The 21,974-nt window shown below is 38.7% G+C and overlaps 1 protein-coding gene across 22 annotated transcripts in view; it reads right to left on the bottom strand.

Annotated features, from left to right (window-relative positions):
* slmapa (sarcolemma associated protein a) overlaps nt 1-21,974 on the bottom strand; it is a 202,206-nt gene continuing 180,232 nt past the window's right edge. For 18 of the 22 annotated variants that reach the window (XM_080182858.1, XM_080182886.1, XM_080182888.1 and 15 more), the window contains 7 exons: nt 21,354-21,479; nt 20,209-20,283; nt 17,836-18,156; nt 13,236-13,353; nt 12,406-12,556; nt 8,982-9,116; nt 1-1,759 (listed from right to left, as the gene is read on the bottom strand). In XM_080182858.1, coding sequence (XP_080038984.1) covers nt 1,667-1,759; nt 8,982-9,116; nt 12,406-12,556; nt 13,236-13,353; nt 17,836-18,156; nt 20,209-20,283; nt 21,354-21,479 — 1,019 coding nt within the window. In that variant the 3' untranslated portion in view covers nt 1-1,666. Of the gene's footprint in view, nt 1,760-2,614; nt 2,708-8,981; nt 9,117-12,405; nt 12,557-13,235; nt 13,354-17,835; nt 18,157-20,208; nt 20,284-21,353; nt 21,480-21,974 lie in introns of all 22 variants that reach the window. The other 4 variants (XM_080182862.1, XM_080182885.1, XM_080182897.1 and 1 more) reach the window with 1 other exon arrangement.

Raw genomic sequence — 21,974 nt, 5'->3', positions numbered from 1 at the left:
GAGAGCAAACTTTATTTTATTAAATCATGCACATCACGTATGTTAGTGCAAATACTTTAATTTGTAGTTCAGAAATTCTACTGTACTTCCAACCTTTTTACAAAATAGATTTAAAACAATTATTTTACTTTAAAAAATGTATTTCTGTAATTCAGCATCTCAGAACAATATTTGCAAACAACCTATGTACAGGAGGTACCAAGGACCACTAGCGTGTGTGTGTAGCTGGGATGGAATATCGTAGCTTATTGGCCATCCAAACAATTGCTCAAATTGACAGACTTTAGAACAGATTTGTTTCCACATAAACAAGTGTTTTTTCCCCAACAACCTTGTGTTTAAACAAAAAAATTCCAAGTTGAAAGGGACATCTAACAAACCCTACATTCACCTCCAATGTGTTTTAAGATAACATATATAGCAGATTTCTCAACACATTCTTGAGACCTATTTCTATTGTCAAGAATATTTTAAACCAGCTGTAAGTTTAAAGTGTTTTTTTTATTCAATTGACTACGGAATCTTGTACCAATATTTGTAATTACATTGTACAACTTCACCAACATATCATACTGTGGTTGAAAATATATAAATTGAATTAGTTTTAAAATAAGGCAATACCCAACTCATTTGGCTAAAAGGTGTCATGAAAAAATTAAGGTGACGATCCATTTTTCCTGTAACTCACTTTAAAACAAAGTGCTTGCTGGTATGACTCCTATAGTGAGCATGGCAGCTGTCTGAAAGACAGATGAAGGACTGTCCTGGGAATGTAGTGATTAAGGCAGTAGCATTAGACTGCTTTATGGTTGCAGATTTGAGTCCCAGTCATAGTCTAAGCAAAGTGCTTACTACTGTGTATCAGAAGTATTTCTGTCAGCCTCTTACATTGGTATCCCCATCACGCGGGAAAACAAACAAACATTTAATCGTTTTTACCAACTGATGCACATTTCCACCAACTGATGTATGGAGGGGCATGGATTTGATGCTGCAGAGGGATTGTGGTCCACTTACCTTAGCTGGGCAAAACATTAATTGAGATGGGTGCCCACGAGCAAAAGGAAGAAACATTAAAAATGTCTTTTGTTTTTACACTTATGTTGCAATCTTTCTGCTGTTTCTTCAATAAAGTGTTGGGAGAAGTTAAAACCCTTGCAAATATGACTGCTTTTAAATAGCACAATACCTCTTGTACGTGAACAAACTGACAGCAGATGGACCATTTGCGCCCTTGCTGGCATCACCATTCCGGCCTAAACACATCTGTTGGTGGAACTGCATCACTATTGTAAAAGGATACAGCAGAACTCATAAGTGAAACTAAATTAAATTCCCTGTTTTTAATATTTTGGTACCAAGAAGCCTAGTTTAGGCCACCACATCTCTTTACATAATCCCAAAGTATTGATTTGGTTTTTTTTAAAAAAAGGAAAACTGCAAACAAAACATTATCTAGAGTAGAATCCAGTCACAAATTTTTATTCCCTCTATATACAATTACAATTTTATACAGTTCAAGCAAAGATCCTACTGTCGTACTCTGAAACAGCTGTTTTTTTGTTAGAGGTAAAAAGGAAGGAAACAGATCTGCTTGTCCCTGTGGTAAAAGAAAGCCAATGTCAATGAGGAGGACATTCTGCAGTTTGAGAGACATCACGCAGTTTCATGGCGAGGCCCTATTCAATGCTGGGTATAACACTACCACCGTCACAGCAACCAGCACGGCCATCACTGGCATCCACTTGAACAATCCACCCTGAAAAGGTTCATGGAAAGAGAGTTATTGTTTAAGGGCCATTGTTTTTGGAATATACAGACCAGCAGTTTGGGGCAAAATTAATTTTAAGTACAGAATTTCCATTGTGCAGCAGCACAATTCGAACATCAGGTCCCTAAACATCTCTGATCAAGCAGAGACCAAATAGTCATCAGAACTTTTCTTAATGCACTGCAAATCTCCAGTGACAATATTTCAAATAACAGAATAATTCGTAATGGTTATACCATGATTATATCCTTGTGCTTGTATATTGGAACTAAAGTTTCACTTGTGAGATTAAATACATGAGAAATTAAATAGGAGTTATCTTTACCTAGATCTTTACTTATAGTCCATATCTGTTGCACAGCTTTTTTATTCTATCATCACTCTATCTTATAACTTTTCTTAAATGTAATTAAATAGGTTTCATCATCTGAATATACAGATTCTGTGTTAATCATACTGAAATAAAGAAACTTTAAATTATAAAGTACTTAATTAAATGTTACCCCAATCTGCTGTACTATTATAATTTTCAAGCACAAAGACAAGATTATTCAGCATAACATAGATAATAGGCATGCTCGACTGGCACAATGTGATGTTACAGCAAAACATAGCAAAATAGATATCAAAGCAGTTTTTTATTTACAATTTTAAACAAATTCAGAACTGAAGCAAATAAAGAAAACAAATATGGACTCTAAAATATAGTTAATATCAGTAGTAGAAAACCCTGCAACACAGAGATTAGCAAGTTAAAAGCTGCATTAAGACTGTTCATGCATCTTGTGAAGGAGGGATACAAATTAGCAGGGGAACACACAGACATGTATTGTAGCTGTGTACCTTCATCTACCATAGGTGATCGAACCACCAGTACAGGAAAGCCAGGATTAGGGCGACGCCTAGAGCAGGGATGGGTTGCAATATAGTGGAAGGCTGAGGGAGGGAAGGGATATTCACAGTCACTGTGTGCAAAGCACCAGAATGCACAGTGGAGATTTTCAGGGAATATATTGGTGAAACATAAATGTAAGCGTGCCAAGTGATGGACTGTGGAAAAAAAAACAGCTCTCAAATAAGATTTTAAAATGTGCTTGCAAAGCTCTCCTTGCAAAATGTTTTACACAATTGTCCTACAAACCAGGCACAAGCTAACCATCTTACTGGCAAAATGAATTTATTTAACTCTTGAGGAACCAAAACCAATAGCTCTCACTTTATTGAAATTATATACTTATTGCTTGGTAGAACACATTTCCTGGCAAGTTTTTTTTCACATTGTAAATCAGAGAGATACATGGAAAAGGAGATTTATGTCAGACAATTCTACATTAACTGAAAACTGAATAATTGTGCATTTATTATCTACTTTGTTACCTTACATATATATTTCAAAACATAAACTGATGGCACAATTATAGAACCCCCATGTAAAACATGAATGCAAGTTATCTTTATTGATGCTCCATTAAATTGTGTAGTTTACCACTAGATTGACTACATTTCAAACATTCTTCATTGACTGTAAAGCATTTTGGGATAGAAACATAGAAAACAGGAGCAGGAATAATCATTCGGCCCTTTGAATCTGCTCTTCCATTCAATACGACCATGGCTGATACTCTAACTCAATGCCATATTCTCACACTCTTCCCATATCCCTTGATGCCTGTAGAGTCTAGAAATCCATCAATTTCCTTTTAAAATATATTAACTGGCCTGTTTCCATACCTTCTGTGGTAGAAAATTCCAGTTTCATCACTCTGAGTGATGAAATTTCTCCTCATCTCAGTCCTAATGGCTTACCCTGATAGTGTGACCTCTTGTTCCAGAACCCCTAGCCAGACGATACACCATCCTTGCATCCAGCCTGCCCAGCCTAGTCAGAATTTCATGTTTCAATCAGATCCCCTCTCATTTTCCTAAAGTCGACCCAACCTCTCCTCCTACGGCAATCCTGCCACCCCAGGAATCAGTGTATTGGACCTTCACTGCACTCCCTCTATGGCAAGTATATCCCTTCTCAGCTAAGGAGACCAAAACTGCACATGATACAGATTTGCTTTCACCCTGTACAGCTGCAGTAACTGTACTGCCTTGGTCCAGTACTTGAGACCTCTTGCAATGAAGACCAACATATCATTTGTTTTTCTACCTACGCGCTTGCTTTTAGTGATTGGTGTTCAAGGACGTCGAGATCCTTTTGTACATCAACGTTATCCAATCTATCACCATTTAAATAATGATCAATTATTCTGGTTTTCCCACCGGTGGATAACTTCACTCATCCATGTTATACTGTAACCTATAAAAAGGCAAGTCATTTAATGGCCGGCAGATTGCTGGAAAATCCATTGAGAAGTGATCCCAGCCAGGCACCAGTGATCAAATCCGAACCTTATTTAAGAAGGAAGGCTCCAGCTTCCCCTTTCTTATAGGAAAGGTTCTCTCAGAACTGGCATCTTTCTGTGTAAGCACTGAATGCTTCAGCACAGAAACAGACCATTTGCTGGTGCGTTAGTGCAAATTTCTACATGCCCTTATTACATTATAGAAGGACTCTGGCTCATTTTGTTTTCAGTCGGATGTAGCAGAGGTCAAAAAGGCTCCTGGCAAGGCTGGAGGATGAGGAGGAATACAGAAGTACTTATGAATATAAAGGCAGGAATGCAATAATTAATGGGTCTGTTTCCTGCCCAGCAGCAGCTAAATCGACAGTTCAGTTTGGAAGGGTAACCTAATGCCAAGTGCCTGCAGCCAAACCCATATAGAAAGTCCTGGTAATCAGGAGGTGGGGTGGTTGCAGAAGATCAGAAAGCACAGTGGTGGTGGGGGGGAAAGAGAGTGGATAGAGAGGACACTGGGAGTGGTTGTTGATGGAAAGAAGAGATGATAGAGACCACAACTGGCAGTGGGAAGCTGAAGATTTCTCAAGAGAGTGGGGGAGTTTGCCTGATTCACTTAACTCACAAGTAGTGCTGGAAAAGGCACATCATCTTCAGCTAGCAGCTTCTATATCATTCTTTCACTGCCAAGTTTCAACACAACTGGGCAACCCATGCAGCAGTGAACTTTAAATCAGGCTCCCAATTGCATGAGTGCAGCTTTGTAATGTCTCCCAGTTCTCCATTGAAGGATACGTGGATGTCAATGTCACTGGCATAAAAATGCCAATGAGCATGGGCATGGTGGGTTGGACTCATGTTTCATTCATGTGACTGATTAACTTTTCCTCCCTGTTACTGATGGGATGGGAATAGGCGGTTAATAGTTTGGCCTCTATTTCATCAACATTTTGCAGCAGGGAGAATTCCACATTCTACTTAACTGATGTGTAAAGATCTATCTTCCAACCATTCCTATAACTCTTTCTGATTATCTTAAATTTAAGCTGTGTCACTGACCAGTGCAAATCACATATCACTCATTATAATCTATCATAATTGTGATGACCTGCATTAGGTCAACCCTTATCCTCTCACAATAATCACAAAGCCACACTTCTCAATTGTTTTCATGCTTTATCTCTGATAATATCCCTGCAGGTTTATACTCCTCCTCTGTTGGGTGTCCCAAATTGCAGATAATACTGTTGCCCAATTTTATGCTTGGTGTCAGCCTTGGCTCAGACGTATCATTTTTGCTTCTAAGTTAGAAGATAGAGTGCTTAAGTTTGCTCCACCTGTTTGTGTATGTAATGCAGGTTGAAAATGGAGATCAGTACTGAAGGAGTGCCACATTGTAGGTGGTGTGCAGTCTTTCAGATGAGATCTTAAGTTCTCCTGGTCTTAGGTGGACCAAAAAAAAAATCCCACGATATCATTTGAAGTAAGAGCAGCCGAGTGCTCCTAATGTCCTGATGGGTGAAAACAGTCTTTCTTTGATCTTCTATATTTCTCATCACCACTGCAATAATGCCAAATTACCTTGCACTTCACAAACAGCTGATACCTACCTAACTGGTCTCTTAGTTTAACACTAGTATGGATGTTTGGAATGTGGATTCCACTGACAAAGCTGACGTTTATTACCCACTCCCTATGAAGATATATAACTGAAAGTGAGAGCTTTATTAAGCAAGGGTTACAAAACCCAGGTTGGGTAAAGGGAGTTAAGATACAGATCAGCCATAATCTAACTGAACAGAGGAATAGGCTTAATGGGTTGAATGGCCTATCCCTATGTTCCTAACTGAGTGACTTGGTAGGCCACTTAGAATTCATAGCAATTTCACAGATACAATGACTGGGTGTAACACAAAGCCAGTTAATGCATTCATACCAAAGAATATCTACATTATCTAAAATTAAAGTTGCAATCAGCCTGTAAAAAAAATATAAATCTTCACACAAGACAAGCCATGCATGTTCCACTTCAGAAAAAAAACTTAAGATTTTAAAAACTACATTTTAGCAGTTTAATGGAGGCAGATACAAACCTGCAACCATGGGATCGATTTTAATCCTAACTGCCTGACAGAAACCGAGTGGGCAGTTAGAGATGAAGTTACTCACTTGCTCATAATGTAACTCTCTTGTACCATTCGAAGTTTTAAATGTGGGGTGAATGAAGCACCTGCCTGTAGCAGGAGGACACCTTATGAATGGATGAAAATCGGGATCCTATTATGTCAAATTATACAGGTTGCATTTTAATTGGGGCCTGAGTGGAAAGCACATCTGTAACGGTACTGTTGCTTCTGGCATCTCAAGGAATGTCACAGTCCCCTGTCCTAGAATTCTACCATCTATCTTCCTGTCATAATTGACCACCTCATCCTTCTCTGCTGATAGCCACTCTGCTCTCACTTCCCACTCAGCAGTTAAATTGTGGTTGTCCCCTGTTGCAGCTCATGGGAAAAAAATTAACAAGATGGACTGGTGGTGGGGAAAACATAACCAGATGGACTAGATGACATGCTCCAGAAGCTAAGTTTATTACAACTTCGTTTAACTAATTCCATTCCCCCAATTAACCTTCTGGTTCTGACAGATGCCATCCAGTCCCATCTTCCAAAAGACCTGTAGTGTTTGATGCTGAAAACCTGCATTCCCAGTGCAAAGTGCTGATTTTCTTTGTGAACTTTTGGCAAGCATATGGGTTAAAATGTTGTTAGCTTAAAATGGTCACTGTTGCCAGGTATGCAAATCAGTCACACAGTGTTCTAACCAAGTCTAGAAAGGGCACAGGTTTATCCCCCTGTGGAGTATTGAGAACAGTTCTGGTCACCATACTGTATGAATGGTTTCACAGCAGAGGTGCCACAAAAGACTATCTGTTTGATAGTCGACTTCACATACTTGAGCTAAAAGGATGGAGTGCAGAAGCTAAGTTTGTTTGTATTAAAGGGAACATAGAAGTCCGCACATAAATAAAACTGGAGCTGGCCAGATAGACCAAAATATTCTTCTCTGGCCCTCTACATTCCATTGCTTACAATCTCAAGTGCACTACTGACAAGTTTCTTTGGGTTTCAGGGACTGCTGTTCTCCTATCAGCAGTTACTCTTCCTGGTTTAACAGTAGGGTGAAGACCATGATATTCAGATTTTAATTTTCTCCAAATAATTTGAAAGATATTTTTCATATTATACAGTGAAAAATGAAAAGCGAAATGTAGCAAAAATAATTAAGAACGGGGGAAAGAAATCCCCTTCATCAATAGGAAACCCTAGCTCTGTTTACTTCCCAACGTCTGGCCAAATCAAAGCCTTAAAAGATGCATTTCAACACTAATTTGATTCGCATATTATTTTGGCATGAAGAAGATGGGAAATTTAAAAATCTTGATTTAGATCAAATTATGATTTGGAACCACAGAATCCCTACAGTGCAGAAGGCGGCCATCTGGCCCATCAAGTTTGCACCTTCTCTCTGAAAGAGCATCTTACCCAGACACCCTCCCCTGCACCCCCCCAACCATCCTATCCATGTAACCCTGCACATTTATCATGATTAATCCACCTAACCTACATCTTTGGACCTATAAGACCATAAGAAATAGGAACAGGAGTAAGCCATTCAGTCCCTTGAGCCTGCTCCACCATTCCATAAGATCATGATCTGATGATATTCCTCCTGCTTACTTTCCTGCCCTTTGCCTGGAACCCTCAATTCCCTTTCTGATCAGAAATCCAGCTATTTCAGCCTTAAATATACACAAGGACTCTGCCCCCACAGCTCTCTATGGCAAGGAGTTCCAAAGATTCACAACTCTCTGAGGGATGAAATTCCTCCTCATCTCAGTCTTAAATTGCCGGCCCTATATTCTGAGAATATGTCCTCTGGGCTAGACGCTCTCATGAGTAGAAACATCCTCTCAGCATCTAACCTATTAAACCCCTTAAAAATACGATATGCTTCAATGAGATCACCTCTCATTCTTTTAAATTTCAATGAATAGACTCCCAACCTGTTTAACCTTTCCTCATATGACAATTCCTCCATATGGAGGATCATCCTGGTTAACCTTCTCTGAACCCCCTCCGCAATAAATAATATCTTTCCTTTAATAAGGGGACCAAACTTCTCTCAGATCTCAAGATGTGGTCTCACTAGTACCTTGTACAGCTGCAGCAAGACTTTCCTACTTTTATACTCCAATCCCCTTGAAACAAGTGCCAACGTTCCATTAGCCTTCCTGGTTAGGTCCTACACTTGTGTACTAAACTTTGTGTTTCGTGCACAAATATCCCACAAGCCTTTTTGTGTTACAGCTTTCTGCAGTTTTTCTCTATCCTTCTGGAAGGGAGGATAACTTCACATTTTCCCACATTATACTCCATTTGCCAACATTTATGCCCATTACTTAACCAATCAATATCTCTTTGCCCCAAGGAGAAATTCAGCTTGGCCAATCCACCTAATCTACACATCTTTGAATACTACAGGGCAACTTACCATGGCCAATCCATCTGACCTTACATCTTTGGACTGTGGGAGGAAACCAGAGCACACGGAGGGAACTCAAGCAAAAACGGGAGAATGTGCAAACTCCACACAGTCACCTAAGGCTGGGATTGAACTCAGGTCCCTAGTGCTGTGGGGCACCAAGGCTAACCACTGTGCCATCCCATAATTTACAATATTTTATGCAGCAGTGACTGGAAATAGTACAATAAGTATTTTAGCTCAGATGAAAAATTGTAACATGAAACTAGAAATGATTATTCTAAGAACTCTAGGCAGATGAACAAATTTGTAAGACTTACATTGTTTCCCTTCTGTTGCAGCAGCTTCAGATTTTCTTTACAGTTTTCAAGTTCTTCTGTGATGGACTCATTCTCTTTCTGAGTTTTGTCAAACTTTCCTTTCAACTCCAGGTACATGGTCTGATTTGCTTCATACTAGAATATACATCAATTATAGAAGGATTTCATAGATACTGTCATACTTTGAAATTGTATCATGATTTTATCAGAAATTTTCAGTGAATTTATATGTCTAAACCTTTAATATCCTGCTATTAATTTCATGACACTTAATTGTAACCTTTGCATGCTCCATACATATGCAATATTAGTATTAGTTAAACAAGCTGTGTAAAATAATTTCTCTTCCCAAGTTTTCCCTCTGGCATTCCGACATTACTTCGTTTTTGAATGCAATTACTCATGAAATGGACCCTGGTTTGTGTGACTCAGTGCCAGATATACAGTACATCTGAATGTACATAGATACACACCACAGTCAAATAGCCTAACACCATTTTCTCATAAAGATCACACTAGAAAAATGATCATTTGCGAAAGGGATAGGATAACTACTGTTGTTTGATTCTTTGATATGAATAATCAGCTTCAAGAAACACTTACAGGAAAAGTAAAAATTAGTTTGAACATACTCTGCAATCAAATAAACTTAATCAAGGAGTGTATCAATTTCCTTTCTTCAGTATAAATAACAGATCATCCCAAATAGTTTATGATTTTTATTTCTTATCAAATTATAAATGTAGGTAGATTTGCTATTCTGAGCTAACATTAACATACTTGTTGCAGATGTTTTAAATGCAGAATTAAATTAACTACATTAAAGAAAAACTTCCACATTTTCTTTGCACGAGGAAACAAAAGAAAAAGTTATTCCTAATTTAAGTGAAAACTGCTTAAAGTGTTTCAAAATGATCCCAATGACACTTATGCTGGTAAAGTTATGATGGCTTTGGTTTGTGTACACTGATTATAGTACAGCAGAATAACAATTAAACAATACAACTTCTTCCCACTGCACAGCCATGTACATCAAGCTAATCCTTGCCTAATACTTTTGTGGGCACTGTAATTTCCCTGCATTTCCTGGATGAGGTAACTGAAAACTAATCATACATGACAGAAAAAAAACATATTGGGCAAGGTTTTGGAGCTTTCCATTCAACGGAAATGGAACCTGAAATGAGGCTAAAATAAACCAAGTATCCCTTTGGTACCATCAGGTGTGCGCCAACTGCCAGTTGGACAACTGAAGTTCACAACAGGGGAATATTGACCCCAGTGAATTAGTAAAATTTACCATTAATACTAGCCATCATTATGGTCTGCCTGCGAGAATGACTAATTAATGTCAAGTCAGATTTGTGTTTTGACAAATTAAAAGACTTGTATCCTATCGTGCCAGCTGGATTTTAACACAGATCCCTAATGGAGGATAATATAAGTCACTGCACCACTTGTTCTCAGACAATATTCAATTCTGTTAATAAATTAATTTGTTTAACTTATTTGATTTCCAAACAGAAAAAAAAGTTTCTCTGTGACTACTATATCAACTAATTGTCACTTTAAATACCTCATTCTAAACTTTAGGGAACATGAGCCAAATTTAATTCGCCTGTCATGAAAATTAACCCATATAAAAACTCTAGGTAATCAGGGTAGTAATCCTTCCAAGACTTCTTTGTCTTTCTTGGATTGAAACTGGATGATGCCACATATTTTCACATTTAACTCCACCTGTTATAGTTTTGCCCTCTCACTTTGTCTTGCCATACTCCTTAGTAACTTTCTGTTCCCATTCACACAACCTATTCTACCTACTAACATACTGTTAGTTGCCAACTGTATAATACAATTCTCTACTCCTTTGCCTAAGTTATTAATACATAAATGATGAAAAGTTGAGACCTGAGGTTCCTGGGGAACAACACTAATCACATACTGTCAATTACAGAACAAATCCTTTATCCAAATTCTCTGTCTCTTACATCGAATCAATTACAATCACAAGGTTATATGCAATTTTATGTGTTTTCAATATTTGCTATTAAGCTCTTATGTGGAACCTTATCAAATGCTTTTTGAAAGCCCATATAGATATCATCCATTGATAGCTCCTTATCTCCATGCTCTTTAAAAACTTCAATATGTTTCATCAGACATTATCTGCCATTTTTTCCATTTATGGGATGTGAGCATCATTGGCTCAGCCAGCATTTTCTGCCCACCTCTAATTGCCCCAGAGGAAGTGGTGGTGAGCTGCCTTCTTGAACTGTTGTAGTCCTGCGGTGTAAGTACACTCGCAATACTGTTAGGGAGTTCCAGGATTTTGACACCAGTGACAGTGAAGGAACAGTGATATATTTCTGAGCCAGGATGTTGAGTGACTTAGAGGGGAACTTCCAGTTGGTGGTGTTCCCATGTGTATGCTGACACGTAGGGAAGTTCTTTGATCAGCTGATATTTATCCAAGTGTTCTGTCTCTACTAACAGATTCCAGTACTTTCTTCATGACCCATGTTAAACATGCAACTATTCTTCCCCTCCCTTCTGATTTAAATAATTTGTGAAATGTGCAATTTTCCCGTCCAAAGGCACAATTCTTGAATCTGAAGAACTTCAAAAGATTTCAACTAATGCAAGTGCAATTTCTTCACCTATTTATTTTAATTCCCTGGAATGAAACCATTCTGGAGATTTGCTAACCTTAAGGTCCATTTGTTTCTGCATTAACTTTTTTTTACTTACCTTCTTTAATATTGGTTTACACATTAGCAGTTCAGCCAGCTTATTGTGGTCAATTTTTTTTTATTAATTCATGGGACATAGGCGTCACTGGCTGGCCAGCACTTATTTCCCATCCAGTTGAATCTATCCTTACATAAATTTAACAAGCACAGTTTGTAACTTTCCCTTCTTCTTCTACTAGTGTCAAATTCAAGCATGCTACGGTCACAACTGCAAAAGATGCTCCCTTACTGCCAGATTGTTGGATAGTTCTGGTTTGTTCAGCATTAAATTTGTTGCTTCAGACACATATGGATAAAACATCTTGAAAATCATTGTCTTTAAAGAAATCATTGTCTTTACAGAAATCATTGTCTTTACAGAAAAAAGGCTGAAGCAGTAAAGTGAAAATTATGATCTCCCATTATAATCAGATTGTTTTTATTCTATACCAATGCCCTGAGTGTTTCTGCCGCTTGATTGCCCTCACTGAAATCCTTCTTTCTAAAATGATAATTGTTTTTCATTAATATTGCTACTCCAATTTTTTCCCATTTTCTGTATCCTTGTAGAGATTGGATTGTTTTGCTCCCAATTCATACCCAAGTTGTAGCAAAGTCTCAGTTTTGGCTGCTACATAATTCTTTTTAAGACCATTATAGATAATGCAGTTCTTTTCTATGAGCTACATTACCTGTTTCTGAAATTTCTGAGTCTCATTCTCAGCATGTGCAAGTTTTCCTCTTAGTCCATTTGTCTCCTGTAAGCGTTGCTCCTTCAACATTCCAACCTCAACTTCCAGTCCACTGACATCTTCCGTCAGCTTCTCACTCTGTTCCTGAGCACTGTAACAATAAGATTGTTTTTCAATATTCCTCATTCATTTCTAAAGTAACAGTGATATAATTAAAGTATAATTCACCTTCAGCAGAAAAAGGGCTAATATCAACTCCACTTCACCCAGACCTGTTCCCTCATCTTATAAACATAAACTGACCCAAGGACCTCCACATGTGACTGACTGGTATTTAAAATTCATGCTTAAAGCCTACCAAACAAGTAGTTGGAATACATGGCATAAAAACAATGTTCTCTGTTGAATTCTGCCAGGTTTTGACTGTCTCTCAATACACATATATTTCTTGTTAAGAAGAAACCAACTGAATATTCTATCGAATTGATACTCCCATTTCTAGCTTTCCATTAGTTAAGGATGAAGAGAGACAATAATTTACAAGCTGCTGGTAATGCCATTATATAACTAGACAACAGATTTTATATACAGGAATTGTTGGGGGTTAACCATTGGAAGCATATATTGTTTCCATGTCTTGTGCGGATATAGCTCAACTCCCTACATCACCTGAATTGCGCTGCCAGTGGGAAATAATGTCAGTATAATTAGCAGGTTAGTACAGAAAACCTATCTTTGCAGTTATCACAGACTAGAAATGGAGATACCAAAAGTAAAAGCACAGATTTATAAACAGTAACAATAAATAAGCAGCAATTTTTGGAACTTGCCATCGAAGTTCTTTCTGAAACCACTCCAGTTTTTCTGTCAAAATAACTTTTTCTTGTCGAAGTGAATCACAATCATTCTTCAGTCCATTACTCTGCTTTTGCAATTCATCCAGTTTACCTACAAGCAGCAAAATTGAAAAGATCAGAATAAGGTGACAGCAACACAAAATTCAATACTACATGTGTTCAGTAAAAAAGAATCTGCATTTCTCCACTTAGGTCTGCAGATTCTATGATTTCTATTTCCTTTACAATAAAATACACTGTTCAAGATTATTTTAAGGTACAAAAAAATGTTTCATCATATGGGAGGAGAAACACCACACTTGTAAACTGATTAATGCTGTATTCAAATTGGGCACTTTATTTGCTTAAATAGCCATTAAATTTGAAAAGTAATTCAGTACCAGTGAAGTGCTTTGGGACACTGAGGATGTGAAAGGTATGATATTAAAGCATCTTCTTATGACTTTTTTTTTCTTATGCTACTCATGATTTAGGAAATTACATTTGTAAAATATGTTCAGTGATAATAACACCTCCATAAAACAATCAAACACTGCTATTGAATACTTCCTAACAGTATCTTAATTCCACTGTTACAGTACACTTGTGCACTTTACCTTGCCTGTCAATGACTTTTTTTTCAGATAGAATGAACTAACCCAAATGGGATCTCTGAACTACTCATAAAAACTGAAGCAGTAACAAATCACAATTCTTGATCTTACAATAGAACTGGAACAAGATCCAGATCTCAAAAAAAATCAGGCATCAATATTGCAGAAAGTGCCTTTTTATTTGATTTGGATCTATCTCCAGACCCACAAATAATTTACAAAATGAATGTGTGGCCTTAAAATCAAGAGTGAAAATATTTATTAGGTACAATATATTTTTACAAAGACTTGCAAGCAGAAGTATGTGCAGGTTAGGTTAATTGGCCATGCTAAATTGACTCTAGTATCAGGGGTTTAGCAGGGTAAATACGTAGAGTAAGGGCAATATGGCCTGGGTGGGATTGAGATCGGTGTAGGCTCGATGGACCAAATGGCCTCCTTCTGCACTGTAGGGATTATATGATTCTATCTAAGTAGCCAATCACAACTATACTGACTACATGCTTCCAAATGAACAGAATGTTCTCTGGGAGTGATGTCATGATTTTTGGTAGAGGGAGTCAAAACAAAATATAAACATTATAAATGTTTAAGCCTTGTGGGACAATGCCCTCAGTTACAGGAAAAGAAATTGTTAACACAACTTGGTCTAGTGCATTATTCAATTGAAATCTTAGCCAGAGAGAAAACTTAAGTCACCAGTCCAAAACAAAAGAATACATTTTTTATTAAATAATTAATATTTTGTAACTAGATTTACAAAATTTATGACACTTCAAAAAAATTTTAAAAAATGAACATTTCTCACTGCACAAGTATTTTGGCAAGAATCTGATGATCTAAACTTTCTCACACACTCATTCTCATATGCTTAATGATTCAATTTATGGCTTGTGGGAAGATTCCCTCCCATCCTGTAATGTCTGTTGAATGACATACAGCCACTCAGATCTGCAAATGTGCCAATTTTGATAAGGCCTTAAATGGTAAAACTCTGCAACATAATGAAACTCTGTGTCAACAAATAATTAACTGAAGGGTAGAAATTATAGAAATTTACTCTCACAGTCACGTTTCATTTCTGAAAGTGGAAATGATCTCTGTAGTAGCAAAGTCATACTTTTCAGTGCACTGTTTGCTTTTTAACAAAGTAATTTTTCTCCTATTTTGTAAGCCATTTCAATGCATTGAGAAATGGAATGAATGGGCAATTTACCAGTTGTCTGGTTGTTTGCTCACGTGAAGAAACATTTTTTCTGTTCTTTCTCAAAGTGCAATAACAACAATTGCATAGATTACTTGTATCTCCCTTGCACTAGTTGGGGTGCTGGAGGGCTGGCTCATTTTAACTCAGTGAGCTGGATGGTTTTTTTTTGAGGCCCTGCAAGTTTTGGCTGGGGGGCCTAATGTGTGTGCTGCCTGTTAGCCGTTTGTCCAGTTCAGCTAAAAGTAGCAGCTGACTAATGAAGGTTACATGCATGGTTTGTGATTTTATCATAGCGTTGATCTTAGTCACTTTACACAGGAAAAACGTGCAACATTGAGCAGACTATTTTTCCCAGTGGTAATTATATTTTAGGTCTTATCTAGACTTGACAAATTTGTTGCAAACTAATTATGGCACTTTGAAGTTTTAAGACTATAATGTTGCTTTTCCATTGTACAAGGATGTTCTGTGGGGACTGAATTGTGACCCCAGAAAACATAATTACAAAATTGTGCAAGTACTTCTACAGGCAAGATATACTTTTGCAAATGACAGAAGGACACTCTGGTTTACGTCCAGTATGTTATCCATTCCTGGATCATATCAAACAGTTCCTACTCAATCCTCTGCTTGTTTTCAGTGCCAAACCCAATAAGATTAGAGATGACTCAGTTGCTGGATCCGTAAGCTAATATGGATATTTTGGTCCCAAAACAGACATGTAATCCCAAGGCAGGTTACTTTTCTAATGCATTAATTAAAATGTCATTTCATAGGTTATATATACAGATTGAAGAATGTACTAACCCATTTACAGAAACAGAAATTCCAAAAATAACTGTCCTCCTGTGTTAAAATTATTCTAAAAAGACCTGAAATAAATCTAGGTAATGAGTCAAGAATCTTTTTGTGAATTTTAAATGAACATACCGTTGTGTAAAGTTGTGGATTCCATCTCCACTCATGACTTGAATACATAGGGAGCGATTCTCCAGGCTTGTTAGCCCCAGGTGGAAATCCCATTGGGCTAGTGAATCTGGGGAGGCCCTAGTCGGGATTCATGCAAGGCTTAAAACTGACTGTGAGTCTCCTGGCCTGCTCCAGCTGGAGTGACCAGGATCTCGCCGAGAAGCTCATTGCATTAATTTACATCTCATTAGCAAGATTAAAGTTGAATGCAGTAGCCTCCTGGTATGCTCCCAAACCCATCCACCCCTTCCAGCTGCAAGTCACCCAGTCGCAAATCACTACAGGTTCTTAAGAATCATAGAATTCCACAGTACAGCAGGAGACAATTTGGCCCATTGAGTCTGCACCAACCACAATACCACCCACGCTCTATCCTTATAACCCCATCTATTTACCCTAGCTAGTCCCCCTGACAATAAGGGGCAATTTAGCAGTTCCAATCCACCTAACGCACACATCTTTAGACTATTGGAGGAAACTGGAGCACCCAGAGGAAACCCACACAGATAGAGGGAGAACACGCAGACTCTGCACAGACAATGAGCCAAGCTGGGAATTGAACCTGGGTCACTGGCACTGTGAGGCAGCAGTGCTACGAGTGGGGACCAGGCATTATGGAATCTGAGTAGGAGCAAGGGTGTCAGTACTGCTCTACATTTACATGGTGTCCATGAGCTAACCATCTTCTGCCAGGGTGCAGGGTGGGAATCAGTCAAGGGGGGAGCATAGCTAGCATTCTCCGCATTGCTTTGAAAATCATTGACATCTCTCCCAGCAGTGTACAGGTTGAAATGGAGACTCTTTTCTCTGTTGCTTTGAAGTCCTTTGTTCATATTCAATTTCATGAGCAAAGAACCTTTAAACCTCTTTTGATTGACAGCCCCAGTCTATTTCAAAGGAGGGAAAAGTTCAGATAACCAACCTATGGTGCATTACCTCGTAAAAGCTTTTGATCGACAAGTTCAGGCCATTTGAAAGAAGAGGTTAGCTCAGTTTGTTTACACAAGCTCAGTCACATTCCATTAATGGAACTTGGCCTTTGTTTCAAGGGGAATAGAGGATGAGTAGGAAAGTCTTGCGATTGTAGTGCCATTAAATGTCAAGGGGAGATGGTCAGGTTGGAGATAATCATTGTTTGGTACTTGTATGTGCTACTTATCAGCCCAAACCTAAATGGTATTCAAGTCTTGTTGCAAGCGGGCATGACTGTTCCAGTATCTAAGGAGTCCTGACGCAATGCATTCATTGGTGAACATCCCCACTTCTGACATTATGATGGAAGGAAGTTTTTTTCTGCTGAATCAGCTGAAGAAGGTTGCAGACTGTCCTTTGGAAACTCTTGCAGTGATATTCTGGTGCCCAACTGATTAATTCTCAACAAATTCATCTTTCTTTGTGTTAGGCGTGACTCCAGTCAGTGAAGTGTTTTTTTTCCGATTCCCACTGATTTCCATTTTGCAAGGGCCCCTTGAGGTTACAATTGGTCAAATGCTGCCTTGATATCAAAGGTAGTCACTCTCACCTTACCTTTGGAATTCAGCCTTTTTGTTCATAATTGGGAACAATGAAGTTGAAAGCCAAGTGGTTAGGCAGAACTCAAACTGAGCAGTGAACAGGTTATTGCTGAGTGTGCGTCTCTTGATAGCACTATCAATGACACCTTCTATTACTTTGTTGTACAGATATTGAGGTTACCTTGAGGAATTAGAATCAACTGTAACGTATGCACAACTGCCGAGTAGATCAAAAACAGCCAAACGTCTTGGAAATCTCATTTGCACAAGTGCAGTCCCACTCCCCTTACCTTGTAACTGGACTGTTTCCCCTTTCTGTTTATCCTTTTGCTGCTGGGTCTGAAGTTGGAGCTTGGTTTGAAGGTTGAAGATTTCTGATTCGTACTCTGAGGCAGTTTGCCGCCATTGCTCACGCTCTGCCTGCGCCTTGTGCAATTCGCTTTGGAGAATGGCAATGTCGCTTTCACGGCCGGTTGCTGCTTCTACTGCTGTCTGTCGTAAAGCCACAATCTCCTTATGAGTACTTGCTAACTGTTCACGGGTCTCAATAATTTCATTCTCTTTCTCCTCTCTAAGGATCTCAATGTCCTTTTGTAATTTGTGGAGCTCAGCTATATATAGAAGAAACAATAGATATTTGTAACAATCAAACTTTAATTGTCAGGATGAATTCATTTTCATAGAAAAAGAATCACACAATAATTACTTATTAAACGTGGACTAATTATAATTGTCTAAGGGTTTTGGATTTGTTTTGAATGCTTATCAGGAATACTACGATATCTTTCCAGTAGGGTCATGTAAATTTCCATTTTTGCTTTATTTTTTCACGGGATGTGGACATTGCTGGCAAGGCCAGTATTTATTGCCCATCCCTATTTGCCCTTGAACCTCTTGGCTTGTATGGCCACATCAGAGTGCAGTTAAGAGTGAGCCACATTGTGTAGATCTGGAGTCACATGTAGGCCAGACCAAAAAAGGAGAGCAGATTTCTTTCTCTAAAGGACATTAGTGAACCAGATGGGTTTTTCTGATAATTGCCTTTATGGAGGCTATTTTTTAATTCCATATTTGGAATTTAAATTCTAACAGTTGCCTCAGATTTGAAATCAAGTTCCTGAGAGGGCCTCAGCTTTTTACCATTTATATAGATGAACTGGAGGGGGGAACCAAGTGTAGGGTGTCAAAATTTGCTGATGACACCAAGATTGGGGGAACGGCAAATTGTGCGGAGGGTGTGGAGAGTCTGCAGAAGGATCTAGATAGGCTGGGCGAATGGGCCAGGAAATGGCAAATGGAATTTAATGTTGGCAAGTGTGAGGTGGTCCACTTTGGTAGGAAGAATGGTAGGAAGGACTATTACTTACGGGGCGAAAAACTGCAGCAGGCGACGGTGCAGAGGGACCTCGGGGTCCTTGTGCATGAGTCGCAAAAACCCAGCTTGCAGGTGCAGCAGGTGGTCAGGAAGGCGAATGGGATGCTGGCCTTCATAGCGAGGGGGATTGAATATAAAAGTAGGGAGGTCTTGCTGCAGCTGTATAGGGCATTGGTGAGGCCGCAGCTGGAGTACTGTTCGCAGTTTTGGGCGCCGCACCTGCGCAAAGATATTTTGGCCTTGGAGGGAGTGCAGAGGAGGTTTACTAGGCTGATACCGGAGTTGAGGGGGTTGAGCTATGAGGAGAGGCTGAATAAACTGGGCTTGTACTCGTTAGAGTTTAGAAGAATGAGGGGAGATCTCATTGAGACGTATAAGATGATGAATGGGATGGATAGGATAGAGGTGGAGAGACTCTTCCCGCTCAAAAAAGACAGTAGGACTAGGGGGCACAGCCTCAAGATAAAAGGGGGGTGGTTTAGAACGGAGTTGAGGAGGAACTTCTTCACTCAAAGGGTGGTGAATCTCTGGAATTCTCTGCCCGTTGAAGTGGTGGAGGCTGCCTCGCTAAATATTTTTAAGACGCGGGTTGATGGGTTTTTGATAAGAGAGGGGATTAAGGGGCATGGGGAGAAAGCGGGAAAGTGGAACTGAGCAGCGACAGATCAGTCATGATCTTATTGAATGGCAGGGCAGGCTCGAAGGGCTAGCTGGCCTACTCCTGCTCCTATTTCTTATGTTCTTATGTTCTTATGAGAATTGGTCTGGGCCTCTGGGTTACCGTCAAGTGACATTAACACTTGGCCAACATCTCCCCCCCACCGTCACCTTTAAGACCATGCTATTCTCTTACATATTTCTTTGTATTTTCTAACTAGAGCTCTTAAATATAGCAATATCATATAAAAGTGATGCTCTAAAAATAAAATTAAGATGTGTCATTAAAACTAACCTAGTGGCATCTCAGATCATAGAACAGAATCATAGAATCCCTATGGTGCAGAATGAGGCTATTTGGCCTCACCGACTCTCTAATGGAGCATCTTTTCCAAGTCCTATTCCCAGAACCCCACATACATACCCCAATATTCCCTCCAACCCACACATCTCTGGACATTAAGGGGGCAGTTTAGCATGGCCAATTCACATAACCCGCACATCTATGGACTCTGGGCTATCCAAAATTAAACAAAGGTAATATAAATATGAGTTGAAGAAAAGCGTTATTCTGTCACAACATCTCTCAGATCAACATGTATCAAACAAACAACTTTGTATAAGCTTATACCTTGCAGTGCTTGGATCTGTCTGGTTGATTCTTCAACCTGCTTTTTAGCTGTTTTCCTTTCCTCTTCAAGTAGTGCTGTAAAAGAACAGAGTAAACATACATGACAAACTGATTGATGCAGTTTTTTATAAAAAATTGTATTTTTTTTACTCCAAGGGATCTTAAATAGAACTGGCCAGGAAATACTTACTTAACATTTTAAAAAGTGGAAAGTATATCAGAGTTATTTTCTAAAATACAAGAAGGGCATTGGAGAAATATCATTAAAAGTTAATGGCATTTAGAATTTTACTTTCTCCTTTGCAGTCCCTCCCAAACCATTAACAATATGGAACAATGCTGGTAAAAGTGGAAGAACAAGGACACAAGATCATTTATCAAAATAGCATAATAATTAAAACAATGGTCCACATGAACAAATCAAGTTCAAGAATAATCTGTTTGAACAAAAGGGAACAACTTGTTCAGAAGCACAACAGTTTTTTTGCTGGTGCCAAATTTTGCTCCATAATCTATTGCTATTATACCCAAATCACTGAAAAATAGAAAAATACAAAAATTCTAGAATGTGTGAACTCTGCTCCAAAGGAAACTAATCCACTTTCTGATGTTGAAACTATGCAATTTTAAAATTAGTGGGTTTTGTTTCCAATCAAACCACTTTTTATTGCAGTCATTTATTATGTATATTGTTTGGTAGTAAAGAATTTGAGAATTGTTGAAAAAAAAGATATGCTATCAAAGCACTTCATCTGCACACATCAGCATAGCTTATGCAAAATTTCCAGCAGTAACAGGGGATCAATAATTTATATTGCACAAGAAGAGAATGGTGACTGTTTTGCAAGACGCATCTGATTGGTGGAGGCATTACCATGGAACAGTTAACTGTCCAGCTTTGTTCAAATTCAAACTGGGCTGGCTGACTCTGATTGCTCAAGACATCGTCCTGGGGAATAAACCAGGGAATGACTGTTCCTCAAGCTTTCATTTAGTCGAAGATGATGTAACGTGCGGACATGTTCCTTCTGAGTATATGTGGCTTCTAGCATGCAGAAGAGAGCTGTGCTGTGAGCCCAACTGACAATCTTAAACTGGTTTTCAGTGTAAATCTTAGCACAATTTATATCTTATAAAACGTTTACCTTGCACTTCAAAACATTTTTGTTTGCTGGATACAGCCAATTCCTGTGCTTCCTTCAATTCCTGGTGTAGCTGCTGTATCTCACGTTCTGAATCTCCAGTTTGTGCATGGGCACGTCGCAGCTCATCTGAAAAAACAAAATTTATCCACGTCAAGAACAGGATTCAAAATAGGTCAAATCACATTTATGTGGTAGAAAATATGGATCATCAAGTGAATAATACTCTAGAGTGTGGAGACTTGAACAGTGCTCCTCCTTATTAATGTGTAATCTGTTCTCAGCACAATGAATGAAAATCAATGTTTTCTGACAATTTTAGAGCATTTTTGAGCTTAACATTATATGCGCTAAAAAAAACATTAATTTTGTTCTTTAGTGTAACAAAGAGGTTAGCAGTCATGGATAGGCTGACCACAGCCAGTTTTATTTCTCTAAGCTTCATACTGTTAAGACAATGAGATGGCCAAAACCACCAGCTGCAAGTCACACATTATCTTGACTTGGGAAAGTATTGCTGTTTCTCCATTGCTGCTGGGCAAAATCCTGGGACTCCCTCGTAGCACTAAGGGAATACTTCCAACACACAGACTGTAGCAGTTCAAGAAGGGATTCACCAATTTC

This window comes from Carcharhinus amblyrhynchos, chromosome 3 (genome assembly GCF_965287045.1).
Source record: "Carcharhinus amblyrhynchos chromosome 3, sCarAmb.v2.hapA, whole genome shotgun sequence".
Classification (NCBI taxonomy): domain Eukaryota; kingdom Metazoa; phylum Chordata; class Chondrichthyes; order Carcharhiniformes; family Carcharhinidae; genus Carcharhinus; species Carcharhinus amblyrhynchos.
Note: the sequence above shows the minus strand (reverse complement) of the source record. Positions and strands in the feature narration are given on the sequence as shown.